General features: G+C 39.6%; 1 protein-coding gene across 1 annotated transcript in view; it reads right to left on the bottom strand.

Annotated features, from left to right (window-relative positions):
• MSH4 (mutS homolog 4) overlaps nt 1-25,303 on the bottom strand; it is a 98,167-nt gene that overhangs the window by 23,840 nt on the left and 49,024 nt on the right. The window contains exons 9-14 of the mRNA XM_040987291.1: nt 16,469-16,543; nt 11,287-11,351; nt 8,796-8,965; nt 5,421-5,557; nt 3,957-4,060; nt 2,872-2,996 (exon numbers count right to left, since the gene is read on the bottom strand). Of these exons, the coding sequence (XP_040843225.1) occupies nt 2,872-2,996; nt 3,957-4,060; nt 5,421-5,557; nt 8,796-8,965; nt 11,287-11,351; nt 16,469-16,543 (676 nt within the window). The remainder of the gene's footprint in view (nt 1-2,871; nt 2,997-3,956; nt 4,061-5,420; nt 5,558-8,795; nt 8,966-11,286; nt 11,352-16,468; nt 16,544-25,303) is intronic.

Here is a 25,303-nt window from a genome sequence, read left to right as displayed (position 1 = left end):
AGGTAACTATTATATTTTTGGTTGTGACTTCGTTCCACTTTTTAAAAAAACTTAAATAAATGGATCAAAAATAGGTCATTCAAACCCTGACTTCAAAATGAAAGAAAAATTACTATTATTCAGCAAAAAACAATTAAAGGGCAGAGAACATCACATAAAAATATTTCCTAATTTAGAGAAACAGATAATAAACAGGTCTTCTATGAATAGCATCTGAAATAGAAGGAATATAGAGAGAAGGACAAAGAAAAATTTAAATGCAATACACCTTGAAAAGATTATAAAAGTTTTAGTGCAGAAAGTTAAGTCATCAATATCAATTGCGGCATCTGATATGGATGCAGTTTGAGTCCCAACTGCTTGGGACCCTTCTCACACATGGCTCCTGACTTCAGCCTGGCCCATTCCTTGCTGTTGCCACAATCTGGGGACTGAACCAACAGATGAATAATCTCTGTCTCTCCCTCTCTCTGTGTATCTGACTTCCAAATAAATAAGTAAATTTTATTTTAAAAAACTGAAGTTAGAAAAAATTTAGAAATTGTAAGAAAAAAAAGTTTGTGTAAGTTTAGAATTTAAGGATGGTCTCTTCTAAACTAAAATGGAGCAATGTTAAATCTCTCCATAGTAAGAAAATTATTAGAATAGTAGATCCCTAAAGAAAGTAAAGCTTCAACCTGAAAAAGGACACAAAGGATTAAAAGGTTTTGATTTACTGTTATAATCCCTGCAATAACTCACACTCATCTGTGAGAAATGGTGTCTTATTTGAATTCTTCTGCTTCAGACTGGGAAAGCAGTTGAGAATGGCCCAAAGCCATCAGTCCTCAACCCCAACACAACTGGCACTTGTTCTTGGAAACTTGGGTAAAGGATCAATGTATCTTGCAGCTCTGGAACTGGAACTGTTGATGCTTTAAATCCCACACCACTTACAGACTGCATGAGAGCTGAGTAAGATCCCATCTTCATTCCTGTACTCCAGGCCTGCCCTCCACCTGCTAGTACACAATTCCCAGTGTAAAATGTGATCACCTGAGCCTGGGTAACATACCCTGTGAGTCCTACGGCTCTGTATCTGGGACTCCACAGTAACTTGAGTTCTTGTGCGGCATGGGGAAGAACGTATCTACATTCCATTGTGCCAGATAATGGTTGAAAATATTTATAAGCTACTTATCTGACAAAGGATTACTATCCAAAATGTACCAGGAACTCGAAAAGTTCAACAACAACCAATTAAATTAAGAAATGGGCAAAGGGGCCTGGTGTGGTAGCTTAGTGACTAAATCCTTGCATTGCACCCACCAGGATATCATATGGCTGCCGATTCCTGTGCCAGCTGCTCCATTTCCCATCCAGCTCCCTGCTTCTAGCCTGGGAAATCAGTAGAAGATGGTCCAAAGCTTTGGCACCCTGTACCAATGTTGGAGACTCAGAAGAAGCTCCTGGCTTTAGATCAGCTCAGCTGTGGCCTTTGCAACCACTTAAGGAGTGAACCAGCAGCTGGAAGATCTTTCTGTCTCTTGTTCTCTCTGTAAGTCTATCTTTCCAATAACAAATAGATCTTTTAAAAAAAGAAAAGAAAGAAAAGGACAAAGGACCTGAATAGAAATTTCTCAAAAGAAATACAAATGACAAACAATAAATGAGAAAACTCTATTTATTAGTATCCATTAATAAAATGTAAATCAAAACAAAAATGAAATAGTACTTCTCCCTAGATGGAACAACTATTATCAACGTCCTGGTTTGGATGGTTATTATTTAAAAACAAAACAAAACAAAACAAAAAAACCACCAGAAAGTAACGATACTGGCAAGATGTGTAGAAAGGGGGACTCCCCATTATTGGTGGGAATATAAATGAGTACAGCCATTACAGAAAACAAGGAAGAGATTTCTTTTAAAAGCAGATAGCTCTTGAATCTTTCTAAGTTGGAGAACTTTTAGAGCTTCTTACATTTTTTTGTTTGGTTGCTTACTTTTTGATTTGCCAATTTCTGAGTGGATAGCTTTTTTGGCTTTAAAAGTAATCTTTTCTTCTAAACATTTATTTTTACTAGAAAGTCAGAAACACAAAGAGAAGGAGAAACAGAGAGAAGACTCTCCATCTTCTGGTTCACTCCCAGAGCAGCCACAATGGCCAGATCTGAGCCTACCTGAAGCCAGGAGCCTCCTTCAGGTCTCCCACGCGGGGGCAGGGTCCCAAAGCCTTGGGCTGTTCTCTACTGCTTTTCCAGACCACACACAGGGAGCTGGATAGGAAATGGAGCAGCCAGGACATGAACTGGCACCCATATGGGATCCCGGCATATGCAAAGTAAGAACTTCAGCCACTAGGCTACTGCACCATGCCCTAAAACTAATCTTTTTAAAGATTTATTTAGCTTCAAAATCTGAATTACAGATAGATAGGGAGAAATGGAGAGAAACAAATCTTTCATCCTCTGGTCTACTTCCCAGATGGCACAGTGGCCATAGGAGAGCTAAGCCAAGGCCAGGAGCCAGGGGCCAGAAACTACTTCTGGGACTCTCACATGCGTAGCAGAGGCCAAAACATGTGAACAACCTTTTTTCCTCAAACTATTAGAAGGGAGCTGGAATGGAAGTGGAACTGTTGAGAAATAAAGTGGCTCCATATAGGAAACTAGCAGTACATGCAGTGGCTTTCTCCACTATGCCACAACACTTGTCCCACTTTAAAAGTAACTTTATAGGTAATTTTTTACTCTCTGTTTTTCACCTTAATCTAGGATCACAGACAAGAGACCATGGTTCAGGTAAACGTTTAAAACATGCATAATTCTTACATTGAATAGAATCCAAATTTCAGCACACAGTGCGTTTATTCCAAAGAAAGTAACTTACCATAGTCAGAAAGAGTGCAGGCATGAGCAAAGGCAAGCAGCATATCCAGCATTGACACAGTGTCGGACAGTTTATACAAGCAATGAATATGTTCATAAATCTCACTCAGTAGTTTGCATACTATCCTGAAATCACATATTTGATAAGCATGTAATGATGCCTTTTGAAAGGTGACATATAACTCTAAAATTTTATTAAAGTCATTACCTGAGGTAAAATAATATCCACACTTGAGCTGTACACTAAACATACAGTCTGTTTTTCACTTGTCTCATTGATACTTCTCAAGGTTATAGCCACTAAGTGACAAAGAATCCATTTTCTAATATGGTAACATCATGCTTTTAAAATAAGTGCTCTCATTAAATATTAATAAAGTAAGATTTCATTAATAAAAATATGTGAGAATACTCTATAAGCATTCACTATACTTTGGCACATTCCATATGTTAATGATTTTGCATATTTGCAAATTTTAACTTTAACATGAAATCCGTTTTATATTTTCTCTCTCATCTATTTTTCTCCCCAAACCAACACATGCACAACCAAGTAAGTTTTATGAGAAGAGCCATATTGTGATAACATATCACAAGGATAAATATGTACCTAAAATTTAGTATACTTAGTATAAAGTTATAGTCTATAGTCCATGTTTTCAAACTGTTGTGAAAATCCAACCTTTATTGCCTCAGCTCAACAGTTACAAGTATTTTGTTTTTTTTTTCTTTTTGGCTGTATTGCTAAAATAATTGGTACCATTGTAATGCTGCTAAAGTTCAGAATATCAAGGTGTGTGAAGCTAATGGCTTAAAGACCACAAGAAAAGAATGAACCAAGCAAAACCCAAAATAAACTCATGATGTGCTGAATTCTACATTATGGAATACATGTTATAGAAATATCAGCTAGACTTTCCCTAAAGCTTTTGTGAGTCTCAGCCATCCTAATTACAATAACAGATATTATTATTCACAAGTCTACAATTGTCAGTAGTCAGACAAAAAGTCAATTAATGAAATTTATCACAGTTCCTCAAATTAAGCCAAATTAATTCAATGTTCAAATACTTCAAATGTTCTTACATGTAAGTCATATGATAGATTTCTCGCAAGGACTCCTGGCATCTTTCATTCATTTTAATTAAATCTGTTGATGTAAAGCTGTAGGAATTTTTAACTTTAGAAATCTGCCAGGAAATTAAAAAAGCAAATATCAAGATTAATGGACACGCCTATGAAAGAAAATAAATATGCAAATTTAAAACATTATAGGTATCCATATTAATCACTTCAATTTTAACACAGAACATCACAAAGAAACATTTTAAATAATGTTTGTGAAAGGCAAAAGGAAGATTACTTCAAACGATAGAACAAAATATTTTCAACCGAGTCCAGCCTACATGACCGCTTTAGCAGAACTTACAGCGGCTTTTTCCTTGGGGGTGGCACCATGGCTTAATCAGTTAAAGCCTCTGCCTTTGGCCCTAACATCCCATATTGGTTGCTCACTTCCAATCCAGCTCCCTGATTATGGCCTGGGAAAGTAGTGGAGGATGGCCCAAGTGCTTGGGCCCCTGAACCCATCAGGGAAGCCTGGAAGAAGCACCTGGCTCCTGGCTTCAGACAGGCTCAACTCTAGCCGTTGCAGCAATTTGGGAAGTGAACCAATGAACAGAAGATCTCTGTCTCTGTCTTGCCTTCTCCTTGTAACTCTGCCTTCCAATAAAAATAGATAAAGTTTGTTCTGAATTGGTGTGCCGGTTATGAGTTTTATCAGAAAACTTTAAAAACTGACTTATGTACATTCACATGCATTTCTTAGCATATATACTGCACTTCAATAAAATGTCTAAAAAGTGGCCTTGTAAAAATGAGACAATGTTGCCTCATATTACCAAGCAGCATGTTTGATGGACATCAGTGATCCTCATTCTATCTCTAACCCCTGCCTCATATCTGAGTCTGAGTCATTGTCTACCACAGTGCTGAATTCCAATCCACTCTTATTTCATTCATCTCTCATTAGTTGGTAATAATTATGTGAGCATCCTGAAGCTCCATGGTTTGTTTTTATTGAAAGAAACCCTTCAGAAGCAGAGAGAGCAGAGATAACAGTGGGCCACATTTATCCAAATTGGTATATTGCAGACTCAATGTGCCTGTAGGAACAAGTTCTTTCATGGTCTACAAGTTTGGAAAAACTAAATTTTTAAAAAGGAATATTTGTTTTCTTCAAGACTTTTAAAACTTCTACTAGGCAAAAATGCCTTGAGAACTACTTAAAACAACTAGTGGCACACTATTTTCCTAATTCCTTTTGTCAAAACCATCTTTGGATTTTCTTCTTCTCCCTTTCCTCCCACCTTCCAAACTGGGCCTGCATATCTCTTCAAAATAGCACTTATGTCATCTGTGTATGCATGAAGAGAAATAACAGGAAAAGTAACATATAAATATTAAAATGTTTGACTTGTAAAACCCAAGGAAACACAATTTTAAATTTTGTAAAATCAAAGCTAATGTCTTAGCCACTCTAGAATGAACCTTAATAAATTCTGAAGGAAGTTGATCATTGGGTAGAGCTGTACAATCTGTAGCCATCTGGATGAAAAATCCTCGTGCAGAACTAAAACTTGTCCTTAAAGGAAGATTATATTTTTCTGCTAATTGTGATATCATTCCTAGGGACAAGAAACAGGAAAAACATAACAAAACAAAGAAATTTTAATGAGACAGGAGTCAAAAGAATTTTTTTTCTTGTAATTTTGTATATACCTAGGAATGTCTTATTACTTTTTTAAATTCTAAAGATCTTTAAATGTTCAAAGCATGTGACTAAGTATCTAAAAAAAGAGCCAACACTAAAACAAAGGTAGTCATTCTGATACTGCCTTTCTAAAATCTTTTTCTAAAGGAAAAGAATTTACAAAAACCAAAAGTGAGGGAATATGATCTATTTTGTACTCTGTATGTTAGGTCTATTATTTTTATGTGTATGCAATATACTTTTAAAAAAGATTATGAGTTATTATAATTATTAAGGTACAATAAGAAAATAAGGCACAATAAGAAATCCCTTTATAAAAATTAAAACTGTAAAAAAATTTTAAAAAGGAAATAGTTAACTCATCAAATAAGATTTCTAAAAATCTCCAAACCCTGTTTCAACTTCATACTCACTACAAAGTTATAAATCTGGGCCCGGCAGCGTGGCCTAGTGGCTAAACTCCTTGCCTTGAATGTACCAGGATCCCATGTGGGTGCCGGTTCTACTCCTGGCAGCTCCACTTCCCATCCAGCTCCCTGCTTGTGGTCCGGGAAACCAGTTGAGGACAGCCTTTGCAAAGCCTTGGGACCCTGCACCCTGGGAGACCTAGAGGAAGTCACAGGCTCCTGGCTCCGGATTGGCACAACACCAGCCGTTGCGCTCACTTCGGGAGTGAATCATCAGACGGGAGTGAATCATCAGACGGAAGATCTTCCTCTCTATCTTTCCTCCTCTCTGTATATCTGACTTTGCAATAAAAATAAATCTTTAAAATGATGTTATCAGCATCAAAATGAGATTATTTACTATAAAAAAACAAAGTTATAAATCTATACAGCAATCTCTCCTTATTCATTGTTTTATTTTTACAGTTTCAGATACTTGTGGTCAAATATAGTCTGAAAAAAACAGATGAAGAATCCCAGAAAATAAGCAAACAAAAATTCCTAAGTTTTATATCATGTGCTATTCTGATCAGCATAATAAAATCTTGCATTGTTCCCCTCCTGTTCTACTTGGTTCCTAGCATACAGTTGCAATAAGATATTTTAAGGTCCATAAACCACATTCACATAGCTTTTTTAAAGCGAAATAATTGTCTTATTACTAGCTGTCGTTAATCTCTTACCATGTCTAATTTATAAATTGAACTTTATCATAGGTATGTATGCATTATAAAACACAGGACATACAGAATTCCATACTGAGTTTTAGGTATCCACTGGAGATCATGGAATGGGTCACCTGTAGATATATTAGGGCTACTGTATTTCTTACTTGATGATCATCAATACTTTGAACATTACTTGGAAAAAAAAAAAAACAACCCTAACATCTTCATTACTTTAGGCTAGAAATCCCAATCAACAGTAATGGCTACATTTGCTTTTACCTTGGCCCTATTAATTACTAAGTGCTACGAATTTAATCTTCAATCCCTCTATTCTCTACTCATTTATGTTGCTGTTGCTATAAATAATGCCTTATTAAATTTTCAGTAGCTTAAGTTAGGATCCTCTCCATTTCTCAAATAACATCCCTTCAACATATTTTTTCTTGATCAGTTTCACTGCACAGAGCAAAAACATTTCAATGTCTCTTCATTCTCTTTGTGAAAAAAAATCTGGACTTCAAAAGCTGAATTCTGATCTCCAGTCTACATTTCTGATTTTATTTTTGCAAGAGAGTGCCCCCATCCCATACTAACAGGTTCCTCACTCATCCTTTGAGGTGCTCTTATGTATCTACACTTCAGATTATACCATTACCTGTAGGTAGATTCCATTTATTAAAACCCTGCCATTGCGGGCCCAGCGGCGTGGCCTAATGGCTAAAGTCCTCGCCTTGAACGCCCCGGGATCCCATATGGGCGCCGGTTCTAATCTCGGCAGCTCCGCTTCCCTTCCAGCTCTCTGCTTGTGGCCTGGGAAAGCAGTCGAGGACAGCCCAAAGCCTTGGGACCCTGCACCCTGGGAGACCTAGAGGAAGTCACTGGCTCCTGGCTCCGGATTGGCACAACACCAGCCGTTGCGCTCACTTGGGGAGTGAATCATCGGACGGAAGATCTTCCTCTCTGTCTCTCCTCCTCTCTGTATATCTGCCTTTCCAATAAATAAATAAATCTTTAAAAAAAGAAAAAACAAAAACAAAAAACCCTGCCATTGGAGCCAGTGTTGTGTAGTTTAAACCATTTCTTGGGACACCCACACCCTATAGCAAGGCACCAGATCAAGTCCTGAGTTCAAATGCTTAGGCCCCTGTCACCCATATGGGATAGCTGGACGGAGTTCTGGGCTCCAGGCTCATATGGTCCAGCCCTGAGTATTACGGGAAGTGAACTAAAAGAGGACTGATCTCTTTCTCTGTGTGTGTCACTCTTCTCAGTTGGTTGAATACAACTTAAAAAAAAAATCTTCCCATCTTGTATGCCTCTGCACCCAGGATTCTATTCCTTCTCTGCTGTAATTTTCTTTTCCACATATTTCATATCAATGTGAAGTTATGATTATATATCAATACTGATGTAAATATGTATACATATAACATATATACTTGCATCTGAGGAGTCTTTAAAGAGCTCTTAGAAAATACACATCTTTTGATATTAATTTTCTGAGATACTTTTGTTTGTATGTATTGCAAATGTGTGTTTATTTTCTTTACTGTTTCTCTCTCCTATTATAATTTAAACTCATTACAACAAGGACCTTATCTTTTTCACTGTATATTCTAGTAACTAGAATGAGGTCTATATGTAGCACAAGCTCTTGTTAAGATCATCACTGGCTGTTTCAAATGCCAGCTCTTTGAGAGTTTAAAAAAAAATGACATCTTTCCCCCACTGAAACTTTCTAATAATGGCAGCCTAAATTTTTCATATGGCTTATATACAATATTGTAGGTAGGTAACTCTATCAGCATACCTCAGCTCAGAGAAAAAAAGAGACATTACAACACTACAAGATAAAAAAAAGCGGAGGCAGGTAGAAGAGAAACTTTTCAAATGGCAATATTAAATATTAACTTTGTTTGAGACAAAAGCAACTTAAAATATTCCTGACAAGCATTCACTAGTGGAAAAGCCACATCCTGTCCTCAAAATATTTGTTTTGCTCCTAAAAGCAAGCAGAATATTCAAATAAGTGAATTACCTGCTATGTCATCTACTATTTCTGTATATGTTCTTCTAGCTATATCAAGAAATTCATTTATGTTAGACCTCACGGCATAGCACTTCTGAGTCCTCATGTTCAGGCATCCTTTCATGTATCTTGCATCATCATTAATTACTGTTTTGATCTTTTCAAGTATGATTCCAAACCTAATATTTAGGCCAAAAAAAACCAGAATATTATAGGGAAGCATTTATTTTATCTTCTTTTAAAAGACGTTTATATACTTGAAAGGTAAAATGACAGAGAGAGGGAGGGAGGGAGGGAGAGCTTCATCTGCCTGCTCACTTTCCAAATGCTTGGAACAGCCACAGGTTGGGCTACACTGAAATCTGGAGTCTGGAACTCCATCTGCATCTCCCACATGGGTAGCAAGGAATGAAATATTTGGGGCTTGCATCCATCGCCTCCCCAGGGGCATTAACAGGCCAGAGCAGCAGCAAATGATTCAGTATTGTAACTGGTATTGGATATAGAAGACTCAAACAGTACCTTACCCGTAATGCTGGCCCCTTACTTTTTATTTGAATCACAGTTAATGACAGCAAGTTTCTGTTGAAATTTACTTTGAATATTTAAGCAGCAAATACATTCAAATTTACATAAATCAGAGGCATTATTATATCAATTTTGCAATATTTTTGCAGTCACTACTAGTTTTAAACAGTATGAGATCCACTAAGAGCAATCCTAAAATCTGTTCAGACACAGTGCTCCCAAATTATACATACTGACTGCCTATGAAAATAAAATATATCCCCAAATAATTGTTAATTGAGGGGATGATATTCTGCCAGCTCTACTTTCAGACCAGGGATGGTCTCCCAATGAAACTGTTGAATTTATTTGGACAACAAGATGCTGGACTCTCTGCATGGTCCATGCCCACAATGAAGGAATTATGACTGGTTTTGAGCTGTACTACTGTAATAATATGGAGGAATTCAATATGGGGGAAGGATTTGAGGAGGGGTTTGTGGGAATCTCAGAGCCTATGGAACTGTGTCATAAAATAAAATAATAACAATAAAAAAATAAAATAAATTTTAAAAAGAAAAAATAAATACATCTTTAAAAAATAATTAATAGAAATTCTGTATTAACATTAACAATTCGTTAATCACATACTGTACTAGGTGCAGGCATTCAAAGAAGGAAAACATGGAATCTGCACTTAGGAGGGACAACAAACAGTAAATATGTATTTTGAGACAAAATAATAATAAGAACTACATAATCATCAATGATTGACTGAATAATCATGTAAACTGGAAATCTGGAAACACCTATTTTCCTAAGCTTTCTTTTTATTCTGTTCTTTTACTTGTAATTAAGTTACTTTTATTATTAACTTCGATTTGTGCTCAATCCCAGAGTATAAATCTTGAATCAGTAAAATAGTTCTAGATGTCACAAATCATTTTGCTGGAAAACAAACATACCAAGACAGGAAACTGGCCTTAATGAGTGCTAATTAAGACATTTATATTCAAATGAAACACATACAGCTTCTAGGCTAACAGGACAGGATCTGACACTGTGGCAAATGAGTAAAGCTGCTACCTGCCACTCTAGCATCCCTTATGGATACTGGTTCATGTCCAGCTTGCTCCACTTTCAATCCAACTCCCTGCTTATGGCCTGGGAAAGCCATGGAGGATGGTCCAAGCGCTTGGCTTCCTGCATCCATGTGGAAGATTGGGAGGAAGCTGCTGGCTCCTAGCATTGACCTGGTCAAGCCTCAGCCATTGGGACCAGCTGGGGAATAAACCAGCAGATGGAAGACCTGTCTGTCTCTCTCTGTAAATGCTGCCTCTCATAAAATAAATAAATTCTCAAAAAAAAGAGACACTTATACCCGTATCAGAGTGCCTAAGTTATTTCATCTCCATCTTCTGACTTTGACTTCCTGTTGATATGGGACCTGAGAAAAACTGAAAATGAAATAACTAGTTTCCTGACACAGGGGAGACCTACCAGCTTCAGTCACAGCCCACAAATCTCTGTTGCTCAAATAACTAAGTAAATAATAAACTTGTTAACTGACTTTTTAAAAGTCAAGATACTAATGCTAATAACTTCAAAAATATCAAAATTAAGTTATAGATCTTATTCAATATTTGTATCTACTCTGTTTTCTTACGCTAGGTCCTTTGTGATTTAACAAAAGAACATATTTCAGGTTTGTAAATCTTTCTATGAAAAATGGCTAGAAACAGTAATATTGTACCTGGATTTTAGCCTGTCATGATATTACTGTTCATTATCAGAAATAATTATGTTGTTTCCGTATTCATTATACTTAAAGATGAAATATATATTTTAAAATTTTATGAACAGTTTAAGATTCTGTGTTGTACAGAATAGAACTAGAATCTTCAAAATTGCTATGTTTAAGAGGAAAAGAATCTTCAAAATTGCTGTTTAGGAGGAAAGTATCATCTAATATTAATAGTTAAGTGACAAAGACCTCTTATCTTCCAAGGAAGCATAATACGCTCTTAACAAAGGTGTGTTACAGTTCTTCAGTGATATCTATTAAGGAATGAAATAAAAAACAGTTAAGGATAATAAATTTTACATTATTTAAACAGCATTTCATAATTTATACATTGTACTCTATTGAGTGCTTTTTTGCTTCATTTTCTTGGTATTATGTTCAAATAAGCACAGATGATATCCTTTCCATTTTCCAGGTAAAGATCACATGGCTAATAAGTAACAGGTACCAATTTCCTACTGTGACTCTTTTTTATCTTATCTCCCAAGTAACTATTAACATCAGAACACTTATAGAGGTAGGTTTGTAAACAGGTACTGTTGATCAATCTACATTTAGAGTATCCTATTGGTAATTCCAAAACTTGTGTTAGATATACAATAAGTTTAAAAAGTTTCTCATACATTTTTGAATGAAAATTTCTGCATTGCAAGTCCATTTTGCTTAATGGACAATATGCCCCCTAACCTGATGAACTGAAAAGAACAAACATAGTTACCCTGAATTTCATGCCAGATTTTAGTTTGACATGAGGCAATCATAATATTTTTGCTAATGAGTAGAAAAACAGCATACATACACTGATACAAACTAGAAAACAAACAGAAACACAGAATAACTGAATAAACTGGTACTGTCTTAGGGATTTTCCTGCTAGCAGGGCCATGAAACCACGGAAAGGGTGAAGCAGTAGGGTTCTTCAGCAAGAAAAACTGGAAACAGTCTGATTGAGCATATTTATTTATTTTAAAGTAAGCTCAAGCTTATGTAGACTAAGAAAGGGCAGAAGGACATCTCCCATCCAAAATGGCACTGTAATTGGCTAGAAACCATGTATAGCTCTCTAGACCCTACAATAATGTTATATATAACATATAACACCCATTGTGTGTCTGTGACCTCCCACATAGGTCAAGGAGGCAGAGATCCAGGGGAGATCTCCCATAACACTTCTAACTGTACTCCCAAAGATAAATACTTAAATATTATGATACATCTACTTTTACTGTTTGACATAAACATTTAAATCTCTTCTCTTCAAAGATGGACTTCCACAAAATCAAGATGGTGGGATAGGGTAAGGAAACTTTTAAATGGACAGAAAAACACTTAATAAGGATGAAGCAGAGAGGACACATTCCAGGAAACAGGAAAGGACAGAACAACAGCAGAGGGGTACCCGGAGACTGACAGACACAGGAAAGCAGCAGGCACAGCAGTGTGGTGTTGCAGTGACTGATACTCCAGCATGGCGATCTGAACTCCACCAGCAGCCAAAACTCCTCCTGCAACCAGGTGGGAAGGGACTTTCACTGTGAGCTTGGGAGGTGAACCCAGACAAACAACTGTCCATCCTGCTGGTCCTTTTGATTTGACCAGGAGCAGAGACAGAACAGCAGATCTCAGACAGGCAGTGTGAGAACAGGGTGGATTTCACAGCTCAGTCAGCCCCACCAAAGCTGAATTGGGCGCCATTTTGGGTAAGGAGGCAAAGGCAAGGGAAAGGACTGAGCATGCGCTGAGCTGGGAGTGAACTCATTTCTGACTCAGTGAACCGTAGCAACGTGGCATTCTACAGGTTTCACCCAAGACAGGTTTGGTTAGCCCTCGGATCTGACGGCCAGCAGATCAAGAACTGTAGTGGTGACACATTAGGCACCATTTTGTACACACTGTGGCAATAGCTTTGGGACTGCAGGGGACAACACTGAACTGTGCATGTGCTGAGCTTGTGAGAATTCACTGAGTTCAGCAAATTGTACTGGTCCCACAGGAAAATAATACCAACTGTGCCATCATATGGGTCAAAATAGGTCCGAGTGGTACCCAGACCCAACATCCAACAGGTTCTGACAGGATCAGCGCCATCAACAACCTAACTAGATAGGACACCTGGTGTCTCTCTAATCCTGGGACCTGCACCAACTAGAAGTGGGAGAAAGGCTGCAGAGACAAATGCGCAGCCTCAGCATGATATCACAGGAGGTGGAGAGTGATGACCCAGGAGCTGGGGCTGTGGAGACCTTGGAGGAATCTGACATAAAAACCCAGACCTGGAACTCACTGGAGGTTGTTGCACAAGTGGCTGCAAACAAGAAGAGCCATGTGCCAACTGCAATAAGTAAAATTGCATTGTAGAACTGTGGGTGACAGAGCTTAGAAACCTGCCCCAAGGAGAAGACTCTACTAACCAGAAGTACAATGATCAAGAGTAAAAGAAGGGACAAAGGCATAATAAATATTACCAAAAACTCCCCTGCAAAGGAGCAAAACCCTTTGCCAACCTCAGAGTTAACTGAGGATGACATCGAGAAAATAGGGCATACAGAATCCATAAGACTCATTTTAAAGACGAGTTCAAAGAATTTAAGGAAGCAGTAAAGCAAATCAAGGCTGGTATATCAGAAATTAAGAACACAGTAGAGCAAATTAAAAGTACAGTGGAGCATCTCCAAAACAGAATGAAGCAAGCAGAAGAAAGAATCTCAGAATTGGAGGATATTTCCTGTCACCAGGGGGAAACAAACAAAAAGCTGGAAGCAGAGCTGGATCAGGCCAAAACAAATATTCAAGAATTGAAAGACACCATTAAGAGGTCAAATATAAGAGTTATGGGAGTCCCAGAAGGTGCAGAAAGAGAAGCTGAGTTTGCAAATGTTTTTAGTGAAATAATCAAGGAAATTTTCCCTAATCTGGAAAAAGAATTGGGAAACAAGATCCAGGAGGGGCACAGAACTCCCAACAGGCTTCATCAAAAGTGATCTTCACCAAGACATATGATCATCAAGCTCTCTTCAATTGAACATAAGGAAAAGATCCTTAAATGTGCACGTGAAAAAAATCAATTGACATATAAACGAATGCCAATTAAACTCACAGGACATCTCTCACAGGAAACCCTATAGGCAAGAAGAGGATGGATCAACATATTCCAGACTCTAAAAGAAAAAATTGTCGACCTAGGATAACATATCCAGCAAAGCTTTCTTTCATCTTTGAAAATGAAATAAAATTCTTTCACAGTAAAGAAAAGTTGAAAAAAATTGCCTCTTCCAAACCTGCTCTACAAATGATACTTCAAGATGTTCTTGCGACAGAGAAGAGGAATAGCACCTACCAAAACCAAAGGCAAATGGGAAGAACATCCCAGGAAAATGACAACAGAAGACTAAACCAATGAACAACCCATTTCTAAAACAACAGGACCAAAGTCTCATCCATACATATTAAACTCTTAATGTAAATGGAAAACAAAACTCATCTATTTATTGTCTAGAAAAGATACACTTTACCAACAAAAATCAGCGGAAACTATATCGCATGGGTTTCGTTGTTTTCTGTTTTAGTTTTAGTTTTATCTCTGCAAAACACTTCTGATTAAATCATTCAATGACTCATAGATCTTGCAGTAGCATCATTTTCTTCAAGAAAGTTCTTGATTTTCATTTCTTCAGCTACACGTTAGTCATTTAGTAGTATCTTATTTAACTTCTTGGTGTTTTAATTTCTTTTTTCTCCCAGATGTTGAGTTTGTTTTGTGGCTCTTCATTTAAGGGAATGTATAGTAGCTGTGTAATGGAGACTGTCATATCTAGTAACATGGCATTTAACTTCATGGCATTGTAAATTTCTATTTTTCTTTCTATTGCTGATTTTGTATAATGACTTCTCATTTGAGGGAATGTACAGTAGCTGTGAAATGGAGACTGACATCCAGATGTGAGGATACAATGTAGTATGCATTTCTACTTCCAGAAAAAGATGGACTTACAATGAAACTGTTTACTATATCTTTACAATAGGATGCTAGACTCCCTACCATTGTCCATGCGCACAATGATGGACATATGACTGTGTATGAAGAACTATATGTTAGTAATGATATAGAGGAACTACGTCTGGGGAGAGGGTCTTGAGGGAAGGGATAAGGGAAATGCCAGGAGCCTATGGAACTGTATCATAAAATGATCATAATAATAAAATTTAAAAAAAAGAAATCTCTTCTCTCCACATCCCAATTAGTACTATGTCGTGTTGGAAATTTTAAAAGAAAAATTAATATTTCTGCCTACAAGAAGTACATAATTTCTTTGTCTGTTGGAATTCTGATTGACTCATAATTTCTAACATAAAATAAAGCTGCAATAATTATCTCAAGATATAAATGTTTGTCAAAATTGAGGACTTGTTCTTTGAGACAGATTTCTAAAGGCAATATTACAGAATCAAAAGCTTTTGAAGACTGTGTGATTCTTTTTTCTGTAAAATGTGTGCAATTTGTATTCCTACCAGCTGTTTAAGTACTTGTCTGTCTCACTAATTTCTCATTACCAGTGAGTTGAATCTATTAAGGAAAAAAAATCTACTTCTTAAAGTAAAATATCCTAATTTGTATTTCTTTGATTAATAATGAAGTTGAACACTTTTGTTACCATTTTTTACCCATTTTGAATTACTTTATTGAGTCATATGCATATTTTTACCCAATATTTTTATGAAATTAAATGAGTTCTTTGATAACTAAATGTATTTTGTCTATTTTTGCTATAAATTTTCTTATATTCCTGCTTTCACTTTGCTTTTGACACATTCATAACAATTTTTGAAATTTACTGAAATTATATTCAACTTCTTATAAGAATGGTGAAAATGGTTCTTGAAATCTTTGTTCAATTACTTTCATTATATAATTATATATGTGTTAGATTGATTTTTACAAAAGTCCTCCACATTTTCAATAGCCTTTTTCTTTTAAAAAAATCACTAAGCACAACACAACATTCTGGATTGGGTCTTGTATCAGGAAAATGGTAACTGCTATGAAAAAAATAAGATAATTTGAAAAATTAGACTGTGTATTATATTATAGCAATGTATCCATATTTGAAATTAATTATAATTATAATTACTCAAGAAAGCATACTTAATCTTAGAAGAGGTACACCTCGATATTTATGTACTACAACTTAATTGTAAATGATTCACTAGAGGTAACTAGTATAATAACATATATGCTATATTGTAGGAAGAAAATGCAAAAATTCATTATATTATTCTTATGACTTTCTTTAAAATTTAAAATTATTACTAAAAACAATATTTTAAAATAACATTGCAAGCATTTTGTCCAATGCACATGCATTTAAATTACCTTTAGAGGATCCACAAGTTCCAAAGTATGCTTTAGATATATTAAATTTGTTATCTTTGATTCAGCTGCAGTAACCTATTAAGATAAAAACCCAAAAATGGACACCATAATTAATATAAGAAATGGTTTGCTTCTTGAACCTTCTATTCTACCAGTATTCTCTATACTCCTATATATTAGCTTAATTAGAAATTATACATTCACTATAACAAGTCTAGTAGCACACTAGACTCCCAAATGTCTGCCAATGATAATTCATTTCACTGCAAACAACTTTCACTCTTTTAAACAATTAATATAAAAGCAATAGAAATGATGCTCCCTAGGTACAATTCTAAGAAGATATGGCAATTTTGATTTCTATGTCAAAGTCTTGGGTCTAATTTAAATGATAATAAGGAAAGAAAACACCATGTAATTCTCTTTCTATTTTTTTATTTTAGTTTGAATATTGTTTACAATAATGGATTCACATGTGGTCTCTGATTAGGGTGGGGAGGGTCAAGTATGGAAGAAGGTGAGTGGAACAAATGTTTCAATTATTTTTTTTCCTCTTATACTGGGGGAGAGGACGGGAAATGGGCATTTGATGTCATCTTAGAGATCTGACGAGGGAAGAATGTTCCTAGGGTGTTACTGAAGTGTTTTTGATAAATCTGAGTTGTTGGCTTTGTTGTTTCAAGATTGAGAAACATCTTTCAAGATCTACTGGTTAACAAAGTCCACCTTAGTGCTTTCAGAGTCCCAGGAATGTGCTGCAAGGTTTAGTCAGCATTGTCCAACCTGCTCTGCTTTCCATTCTCTGATGAGGTAGTCGATTTCCCCTGCTGATCTAGATGGGCTCAATATCATGTTCCCCATGTGCATCTGGGCATGCTGTCCACTGCACAAACATCAGCAACTGAGGAGGCCCAGGCCCAGCAAATGCGCTCCAAGGTCAAACAATATATCCTGTGATTCTCCCTATGGCTAGTGTCAGAGTCCAGTGATCTAGTTGTTCCCAAGAAACCTCACATAGGGTGACTTCAGACTTGATTTTTTTTGTGCACCAGACAGTGCAGGGTCAGGTTGAGGGTCAGTCCATCATCTACCTAAACCATTGCACATACTCGTGGATGTAGCTGCCTGGTCAGTTCTGCTCCAGCTCTATCTCCCACAAACTGATGTGTGCTGCTGCCCACCCCAACAAGACCACCACAGACCCAGTCCTCATGCATACCAAGGAGTTCTGTGATCTAGTCAGGTCAACTCCTGATAACCCCACCAGGCCCACCCCTGGCCCTTGTTACTGCACATTCCAGCTTCTGCTGTAGTCTAACCAAGTGTGTCCCACATACCATCTGGCTCTCGAGTACACACGGGTGCTGCAACTTAGTCCAGCAGACCTGGTCCTTATGTATGCTGATAGATGCTGCCACCTTGTCCATGTTGGTCCACCCCCGACCTTGTTTCTTGGCTCACCAGCAGTAGGTACACCTTAGTAGGGAAGTGCCCTCAGTTCCTCTGCCTGGGATTCCCCCAACCTGGATCTTGTACTGGCCAATGGTACTGTTGTTCAGCTTGACATGACTCACACCCAGTCCTGTCAACTGTCAGCAGGTGCTGCAGCCTCGCCAGGTTTGCCACACTCATTCTGGCTCTCCTGCATGCCAGCAGGTGCAACAGCTTATCACAGCCTGGCCTACCCCCAGACCAAGTACTCATACCCAACGGTGAAAGCAGCAGCCCAGAGAGGACCCCAAGCTCCCTTTCCAGTCTCACTCCCAGCCCTGGCTCTTGTCCTTCCAGTAGGTTCTGTGGCCCAAATTGTGATAGTCCACCCCAGTCATGGCATTCCCCAGCAGGTTTACACCATGGCTCAGCCCACTGTACCCCTAATCCCAGCTCTTGCTGACAGGTGCAACATCCTAACCCAGCCTGGCCCACATCCAGCTCCCATGTCAATTGGCAGGTGCTGTGGTCCAACCTGGCCTAGCCTGTAACCTGTCTTAGCTCTCACTCATGCTAATGTGTGTTGTGGATTGACCCTGTCCAGCCCAGCCCCAGACCTGTCTCACATATATGCTAATAGGTGCTACAGCCCAGCCTTGTCTGGTCTGCTCTTAGCTGTGGTTCTTGTGCTTACCAGTGGGAGCTGTGACCTGGCAGGAAAGTTCTCCAAGTTCTTTTATCAGGCCCATTTCCCAAGAACAAATATTTTGTGCATGGTAGGTACTGCAGCCCAGGCTGCCATTGCTAGTCCCCATTTCAGGCACTCACTGGTGGGCACTGCAGCCTAGCCCAACTAGCCTGTACCCATTATGGTTCTCATCAATTGGTAGTACCACAGCCTAGCCCTGGGTTTTGTGTGTGCTGGTGGGAGCTTTGACCCAGCCTGGTATGGTCCACCCAAAGTCTCAGCTCTAACTGGCAGATATTGCACCCTAGCAAAACAGGTGCAGCCCATACCCTGTCCTGGCTCTTGTACCTGCCAGCAGGTGTTATGGCTTAGCCCAGATCTGGCCCACACAAATGCGGAGGAATGCTGCAGCCTTGCCTAGTCTGGCCTACATCCAGCCCCAACTCTTGTGCTCCCCAGCAGGAGCTGTAGATTAATAGGTGAGTTTCCCAAGTTCCCACACTAGGCCAGCTCCCAGCCTCAGAACTCAGACTTGCCAATTGGGGCAGCAGCACTGCACATGCCAGTAGATGCTACAGTATGACCCCACCCGGCCTCCTCCCAGCCCCAGTTCCCGTAGATGTCAAGTGGTTTCCCATCAGGTGGGTTATGTGGTACAACCTGGCTCAGCCCATCACCACCCCCAGCTATCTGCTCAAACCTAGTGCAGAGTCCCAAAGTGGCAAACCCACAAATCCTCTACAGAATGTGCCCCTAGGTGAATCCATTGGTGGAAGCCCCCAGAAGTAGTTCTTCCCCTGCGAAACATGCTCTCAGCTGCTCCTACTCCAACACATCCCAAACCCCCTTCCCTGAGCAATCTCCAGCCACCCACGCACCCACATGGGAGCCGGGGTGGCATGTCCCAGCCAGGAGTTCCCTGCCTTTCTCCCTTACCTTAAAATAATAATAATAATAATAAAATAAGCAACTATGCTGACATAGTGGTAAGGTTAACAAAAATTTGGCATTAAGCAGGCCCAGAATGCCAGCCAGATGCTGGCTGCTTTTCTTCCACAGTGTAACACACATGGCAACTTAGGCAGTACCCTACAGCTGGGGAACACCATTCAGTTCTAAGCAGCATCAAGAGAATAGGGTTAACTGAAAAGGGTAAAGGATATTATAGACAGTACATCAGATTGTTGAATTTGAACCTCCCAGATAGTTAAAAAAACAGCATAAACTTCCCTCATTGTTTCGTGTTTGTACGAATAAAACAATTTTCACAATTCAAGTGATCTAAATTACAGGTTTTCAAGATAAGGCAACATCAACACTGTTTATGATCAACATTACAAATTTTATATAACTTAAATTGTACTTTCTACAGCTGAGCATCAGTACTGAACTTCATGAAATGAAGAATGTTTTTGCAATTGGACTAGTTTATCAATGGTAACATAGGAATGGATTTTCAAGAGATTATGATTAGGAACAAGTGCTTTTGCCCATGCTTCCCCTGATCCTTCTCTCTCTTCAATAACTCTGATATTTTCTAATATGGGCCTGCCTAGCATATCCTCTTCTCTTGTGAGCTTTAAGAGATAAAAATCTTGTTTCAATAATAGATTCTGTGTCATCACTCAGTTATCTCCATAAATTATAACTCCATTAGTGCAATCGAGACATTGGAGTATGTAAAAATTTCTCAAGCACAATAAAGCAAATCCTACCTATAACAGGAAAAAATGACAAACTACATTCATTTAAATTAAGAACTTCCACTAAATATATTACTTGTCCAGGATAAATGAGAAACTAGAATTTGAAGGCAAATACTTTATTTGAAAAGTGATTCTGGCAAGAACAGGAAGAGGGGTAGGGAAGCAAATCAAGGAAGAGAACACCCACATAGAACACAATAATGATCAGATCTCAGGCCTCTGGGAAATAGTGTAAAATATGCTTCAGGAGCTATTGTTTGAGATATTGAAAATGCAGCATTTACTAACTAATTTCTATTCATCATTGTTGGGAACTGCTGCCTGAAGCATCAACTCTCTGCTGCTTCCTGGCCTGTCCTCCAGAGAGAACATAGCCAGGCAGAGAATCTCAGACCCTTTTCCAAGAGATCTCCCCTGCTGAGGTGAATGCTGAGGTTATCAGTGTGACACACCAACAGTATCTTGTCCACAGCACTAAGTGCTAAAGGAAACTATAACATAGGAGATGATATTTGCAACACAAAGAACTAACATACTTCTCATCTAAAATATTAAAAAAAAAAAACCCTAATAGAAAATGAGGAAAAATCCTGAACAAGATTTTCATAAAAGATTTTAAAATGGTCAGTATCTTTTGAAAGGGTAATCCACTAAATTTTCAGGAAAATGCAAATTAAACCAAAATTAAATACCACTGGTTAAAAACTTTATGGCTACAATTTAAAAAATGAGCAACATCAGGTTTTGAACAATAGAAATTTTCTTACATTGCTAATGAGAATATAAACTGAAATAATCATTTTGAAAAACATTTTGGCATTATCTACGTAAGTTAAAAATACGTATCCTTCATTATCCAAATTTCACTACAAGCTATATACTCAACAAAAATTCCTGCAGAATTATATTGAGACAGGTATAAGATTGTTTTACAGCATTATTTCTAATTGTTCAAAACTGTCAACAGTTCAGAAGTTCAGCAATATTAAAGTGGAAAAATAATTGTATATTAATACAGCAGATGAGTATACAAAGTACAGCAACTGAAATAAATAAGCTAAAGCTAAAGCTGCCACATGTAAAATCTTGAAAACATCATATTGACTAGAAGAGAGCAGATACCAAAAAAGCAAACTGAATTACTCTTCATAGTCAAGGATTTTAATGAAAAAGTAGGTAAAACTACAATATGAAGACAAATAGAAAAATGTCTACTTAACACGGGAGCTTATTTTAGAGGGAAGTAGAAAACCATAAACACAAAGGAGAAAAAATAATGATAATATTTTATTTCTTTATCTCAGTAATTCTCTCATGGATATGCCCTTTATGATAAATCAATGAGCACTACAGTTTTGTAACTTCCTGTGTGTAAATTATCTCTCACTACTTTTTTTTAATATGGTCTAAAATTCCTACAAATAGGTGGGGAGAGGATATAGAAAAAAAATATTTTCAGAAAAGATGTCCATTTGTGCCAAATTTTGCTGCTAAGTCAAATACAATGAGCACTGCCATTAACAATAGATTAAGCAATATGAAGATTATTGGTCTTGACAACAGCAGTTTTAGTAGAATGGTAAGGTGAAGACTTGATTAGAATGGGTGAGGAGAGAAAAAGAAAACAATTAGAGTCACCAAATGCAAATCCATCAAAGAATTTTGTTGTCAAGGGAGACAGAAATAAGAGAAAAGTAAAGAGGGAAGTAAAACCAAACCCCAAAAGGGCTATTTTCTAAAAGTGATAACAATGTTTGTGTGCTGATAAAAGAACAAAAATGTGAAAACTCAAATGCAAGGCAGAGGAAATCCTGAAGTACTTTTTAAGAAGAAGCAAGAAAGGTGGCAGGAGGAACTTAGGGATTGGGTATTTGACTACGGGGCTCAGATAAAAGGAGCCCTCAGCAGCATTGAAGCTGCAGAGGGTACCCAAGCCAGGTTGGATCCAATGCTTGGGACTCTGGCCATGGACAGTGTGGCCACGAGGTGACCGAGTCCTGGGCTTTTGAGTGGCCAGTGCGCCAGTGGTGTGAGGCTCTGCTTGCTGGCCACCCAGTGGCGAGCTGTATGGTTTCTGAGGTATTTAATTGCTGCCTAAAGACATCCATGCATAAGGCCAACATCAGTGTAGGTGAGGGATGAATACAGTGTGACTCCCGGTGACGAAGTCACTGAATTTGCTGGCAGGCTTGGGTACTGAAACCTGGTGGTTTGGAGGGGAGAGCCCAATGATTTCTTTGGGTCAGTCTGATTCACCAGCCTACATGGGAGTCCTGAGATGGGCTGTTAGTGCACAACATTGCTGACTGCCACTTGCCATCCTGTCTGAAAGCTATGGCTGAGGGCATGTCTGGCTGGGCTAGATCCCAGTACCTGACTGAGTATTGGAACAGGAGATTGGTCACATTAGGAAGGATCATGACACCCAATCAGCACTCAAGAGAATCTGGTCTGGGGGTAGCTTCCACGGAGGATAAATGGACCCAACCCTGTGGAAATACAAGTCAGTTCCTCTGGTTAGCTTAAGAGTTGGGGTGGTGATTCATGGAACCTGCCATCACTCACAGGTAAAGGAACTAACAACCGTTTGGGCTGGTCGAGGCAGCAGCACCCAAATGTGCATCCTAAAACAGGGTGTAGGGTGGGCTGGGATGCAATGTTCACCAGCTCATACAAGGCCAAAATGGAAGGGTAGACTATGCTGGGCACTGGCCTAATACCCACTGGCATATATGAGATCTGGGTCTGGGAGTAGGTTAAGTGGGGGAACTTGGAAAACTCACCTAGTGGGTCACAGCTTTCACTGATGATCACATAGTCCAGGCCTAAGGGTTGGGCAAACTGGGCAAAGTAGCTCCAACTGTTGGATAATGTGTGGGTTGCTTATGGAATGGGGTGGACCAGGCAGAGCCGAGCAAACCTCAACTCACAAGCAAGAACAGAAATCAGGCTGGAGCACAGGACATGTCGAGCTAGGTCTTACACCTACTTATATGCATGAGCCAGAGACACTAGGCCACAGCCTCTAAGTCAAAGGCCAAGACAGGTGAGCGGCTATACCAAGCTAGGTCAGAGTAACCACTGGCACACTTATAAATCTAGGGCTGGGAACAGGCCTGGTTGGGCAGCTAAGAGGACACCCTAGCTGGGTTGGGCTTCTCACTGGTGAGTGTGGGGGCTGGAAAGAGAGCTGTATTCTAGTCTGGATATGGCTACAGTCTCCATTGGCACTAGGGTGGACTGGGACTGGCACACTGAGCCAGGCTAGACTCCAGCACAATCTCGGGCTCTGGAGAACCTGGGTAGATGTACGAAAGACTAGGCTAGGTCTCTGCCCCTACTGAGCCATGTGTGAGCAGTGTCTGGGTATGGATGAGCCTTGGCTGGGCTGAAACATCTAACAGTAAGAACCAGAATGGGATGAAAGCCAGTCAGGAAAGGCCACTGTTCCTGCCAGGATAGGAGGTGGACTAAGTAGGGCTGTCCCATGGTCCCAGCAGAATGCATGAGATCTGGCACAGGGAGAGGTTCTGTTGGAGGAACCTGGGCAACTCATCTGTCAGGACACAGTCCCTTCAGGTGAGCACAAGAACCACCATAGGAAACAGACCAGAGCAGGCCAGGGAAAGATACCCACAGGTCTACATTTGGCACAGGTCGGGGGTTGGGGTGACCAGACTGAACCAGTTGACATCACCTGCTGGTGAATCCGAGCACCAGCATGGTATGGTTTGGGCCAGGTTCAGTTGCAACATATACCAGTACACAGTGTGGATGGGATTGGGGGCCAGATGTCCTGGGCTAGGCTGTAGCCCCCACCAGTGTCAGCTGCAATTGGGGGTGGGCTGGACCAGGCCAGGCTACTGTACCTACTGGCAAAAGTCAAGCCGAGGTGGACCATGCCAGACTGGGCCACAGCTCGCAACCAGGACATGTGAGAACCAGGGCGGAAGGGACAAAGCTGACAGGGGGAATGTGGAGGGCTCCCCTGCTGGACAACCACTCCTACTGGAGAGCGTGAGTTGGGATGGGGGCAGACCAGACCCAGCAAGGCTATAACACCTGTGGGTTTCATGTGAGCTAGATCAGGGAAAATCCAGGCTGGGCTGACTGTTCCTACTGGTGCAAGGAAAAATTAGAGTGGATGAGAGTTCATTGGGCATTGCTGCAGCATCAGCTTGCAGAAGCTGGCACTGAGGGCTAATTCTATCAAGTTAAACTCCAGAACCACCTGGAGAGTGCATGATCCGGGAATGGGAGTGGGCCCAGTGGAGAAATAGTGAGTACCTTCCTCTAGGGTCACAACTCCCACTGGAGAGCATGAAAGCTAGAACTGAGGCAGCAGTGGCTAGACAGAACAGCACCTGCCAATATGTGTACGGGCTGGACAGTGGGGGTAGTTGGGTTGAACTAGGCTTCAATGCCCATTGACATGTACAAAAGCTAAATGGGATGTGGGACAGAATGAACAAGTCTGAGGTACATAGTGGCAAGCATGGGAACCAGGGTAAGGGGCAGGTCTGATGGGGATTATGGGGAGTTGCCCCAACTAGGATGCAGCTCCCACTGGTTTGTGTGAGGGCCAAGTGTGTGCTGGGCAGAATCAGGCTGCACTGCAACACCCATTGGTTTGCTTGGAAGATAAGGCTATAAACAGAAATGACCCTGCAATTGCAACCACCAGAATATGCATAAGTTGATTGGGGCGACTGACTGTGTTGGAACCTGTACTGGCAATCACACCCAAGAATCAGTTCTGGGATCACCTGAGATGAAGTTTCTTTGGGGATCCCTCCAATGAACTGCCAGACTCAGAACCCCAACCATGAAGAGAAGTGCAGGTCCCATGGTCTGATCGTGGAGTGCAAGTGCCAGAGCCAAGCCTCCTCAGAGGCTCCAACAGAGCAGTGGAGAGCATATCCAGGTGTACATGGAGCATATGGCAGTCCATCGGAACCTGCAGAGGACACCTGATACCACAACAGAGGATGGATGACAGAACAAATCAAT

Source organism: Ochotona curzoniae, unplaced genomic scaffold, assembly GCF_017591425.1.
Source record: "Ochotona curzoniae isolate NIBS_2020 unplaced genomic scaffold, NIBS_Ocur_1.0 contig_4612, whole genome shotgun sequence".
In the NCBI taxonomy this organism is placed as follows: Eukaryota; Metazoa; Chordata; class Mammalia; order Lagomorpha; family Ochotonidae; genus Ochotona; species Ochotona curzoniae.
Note: the sequence above shows the minus strand (reverse complement) of the source record. Positions and strands in the feature narration are given on the sequence as shown.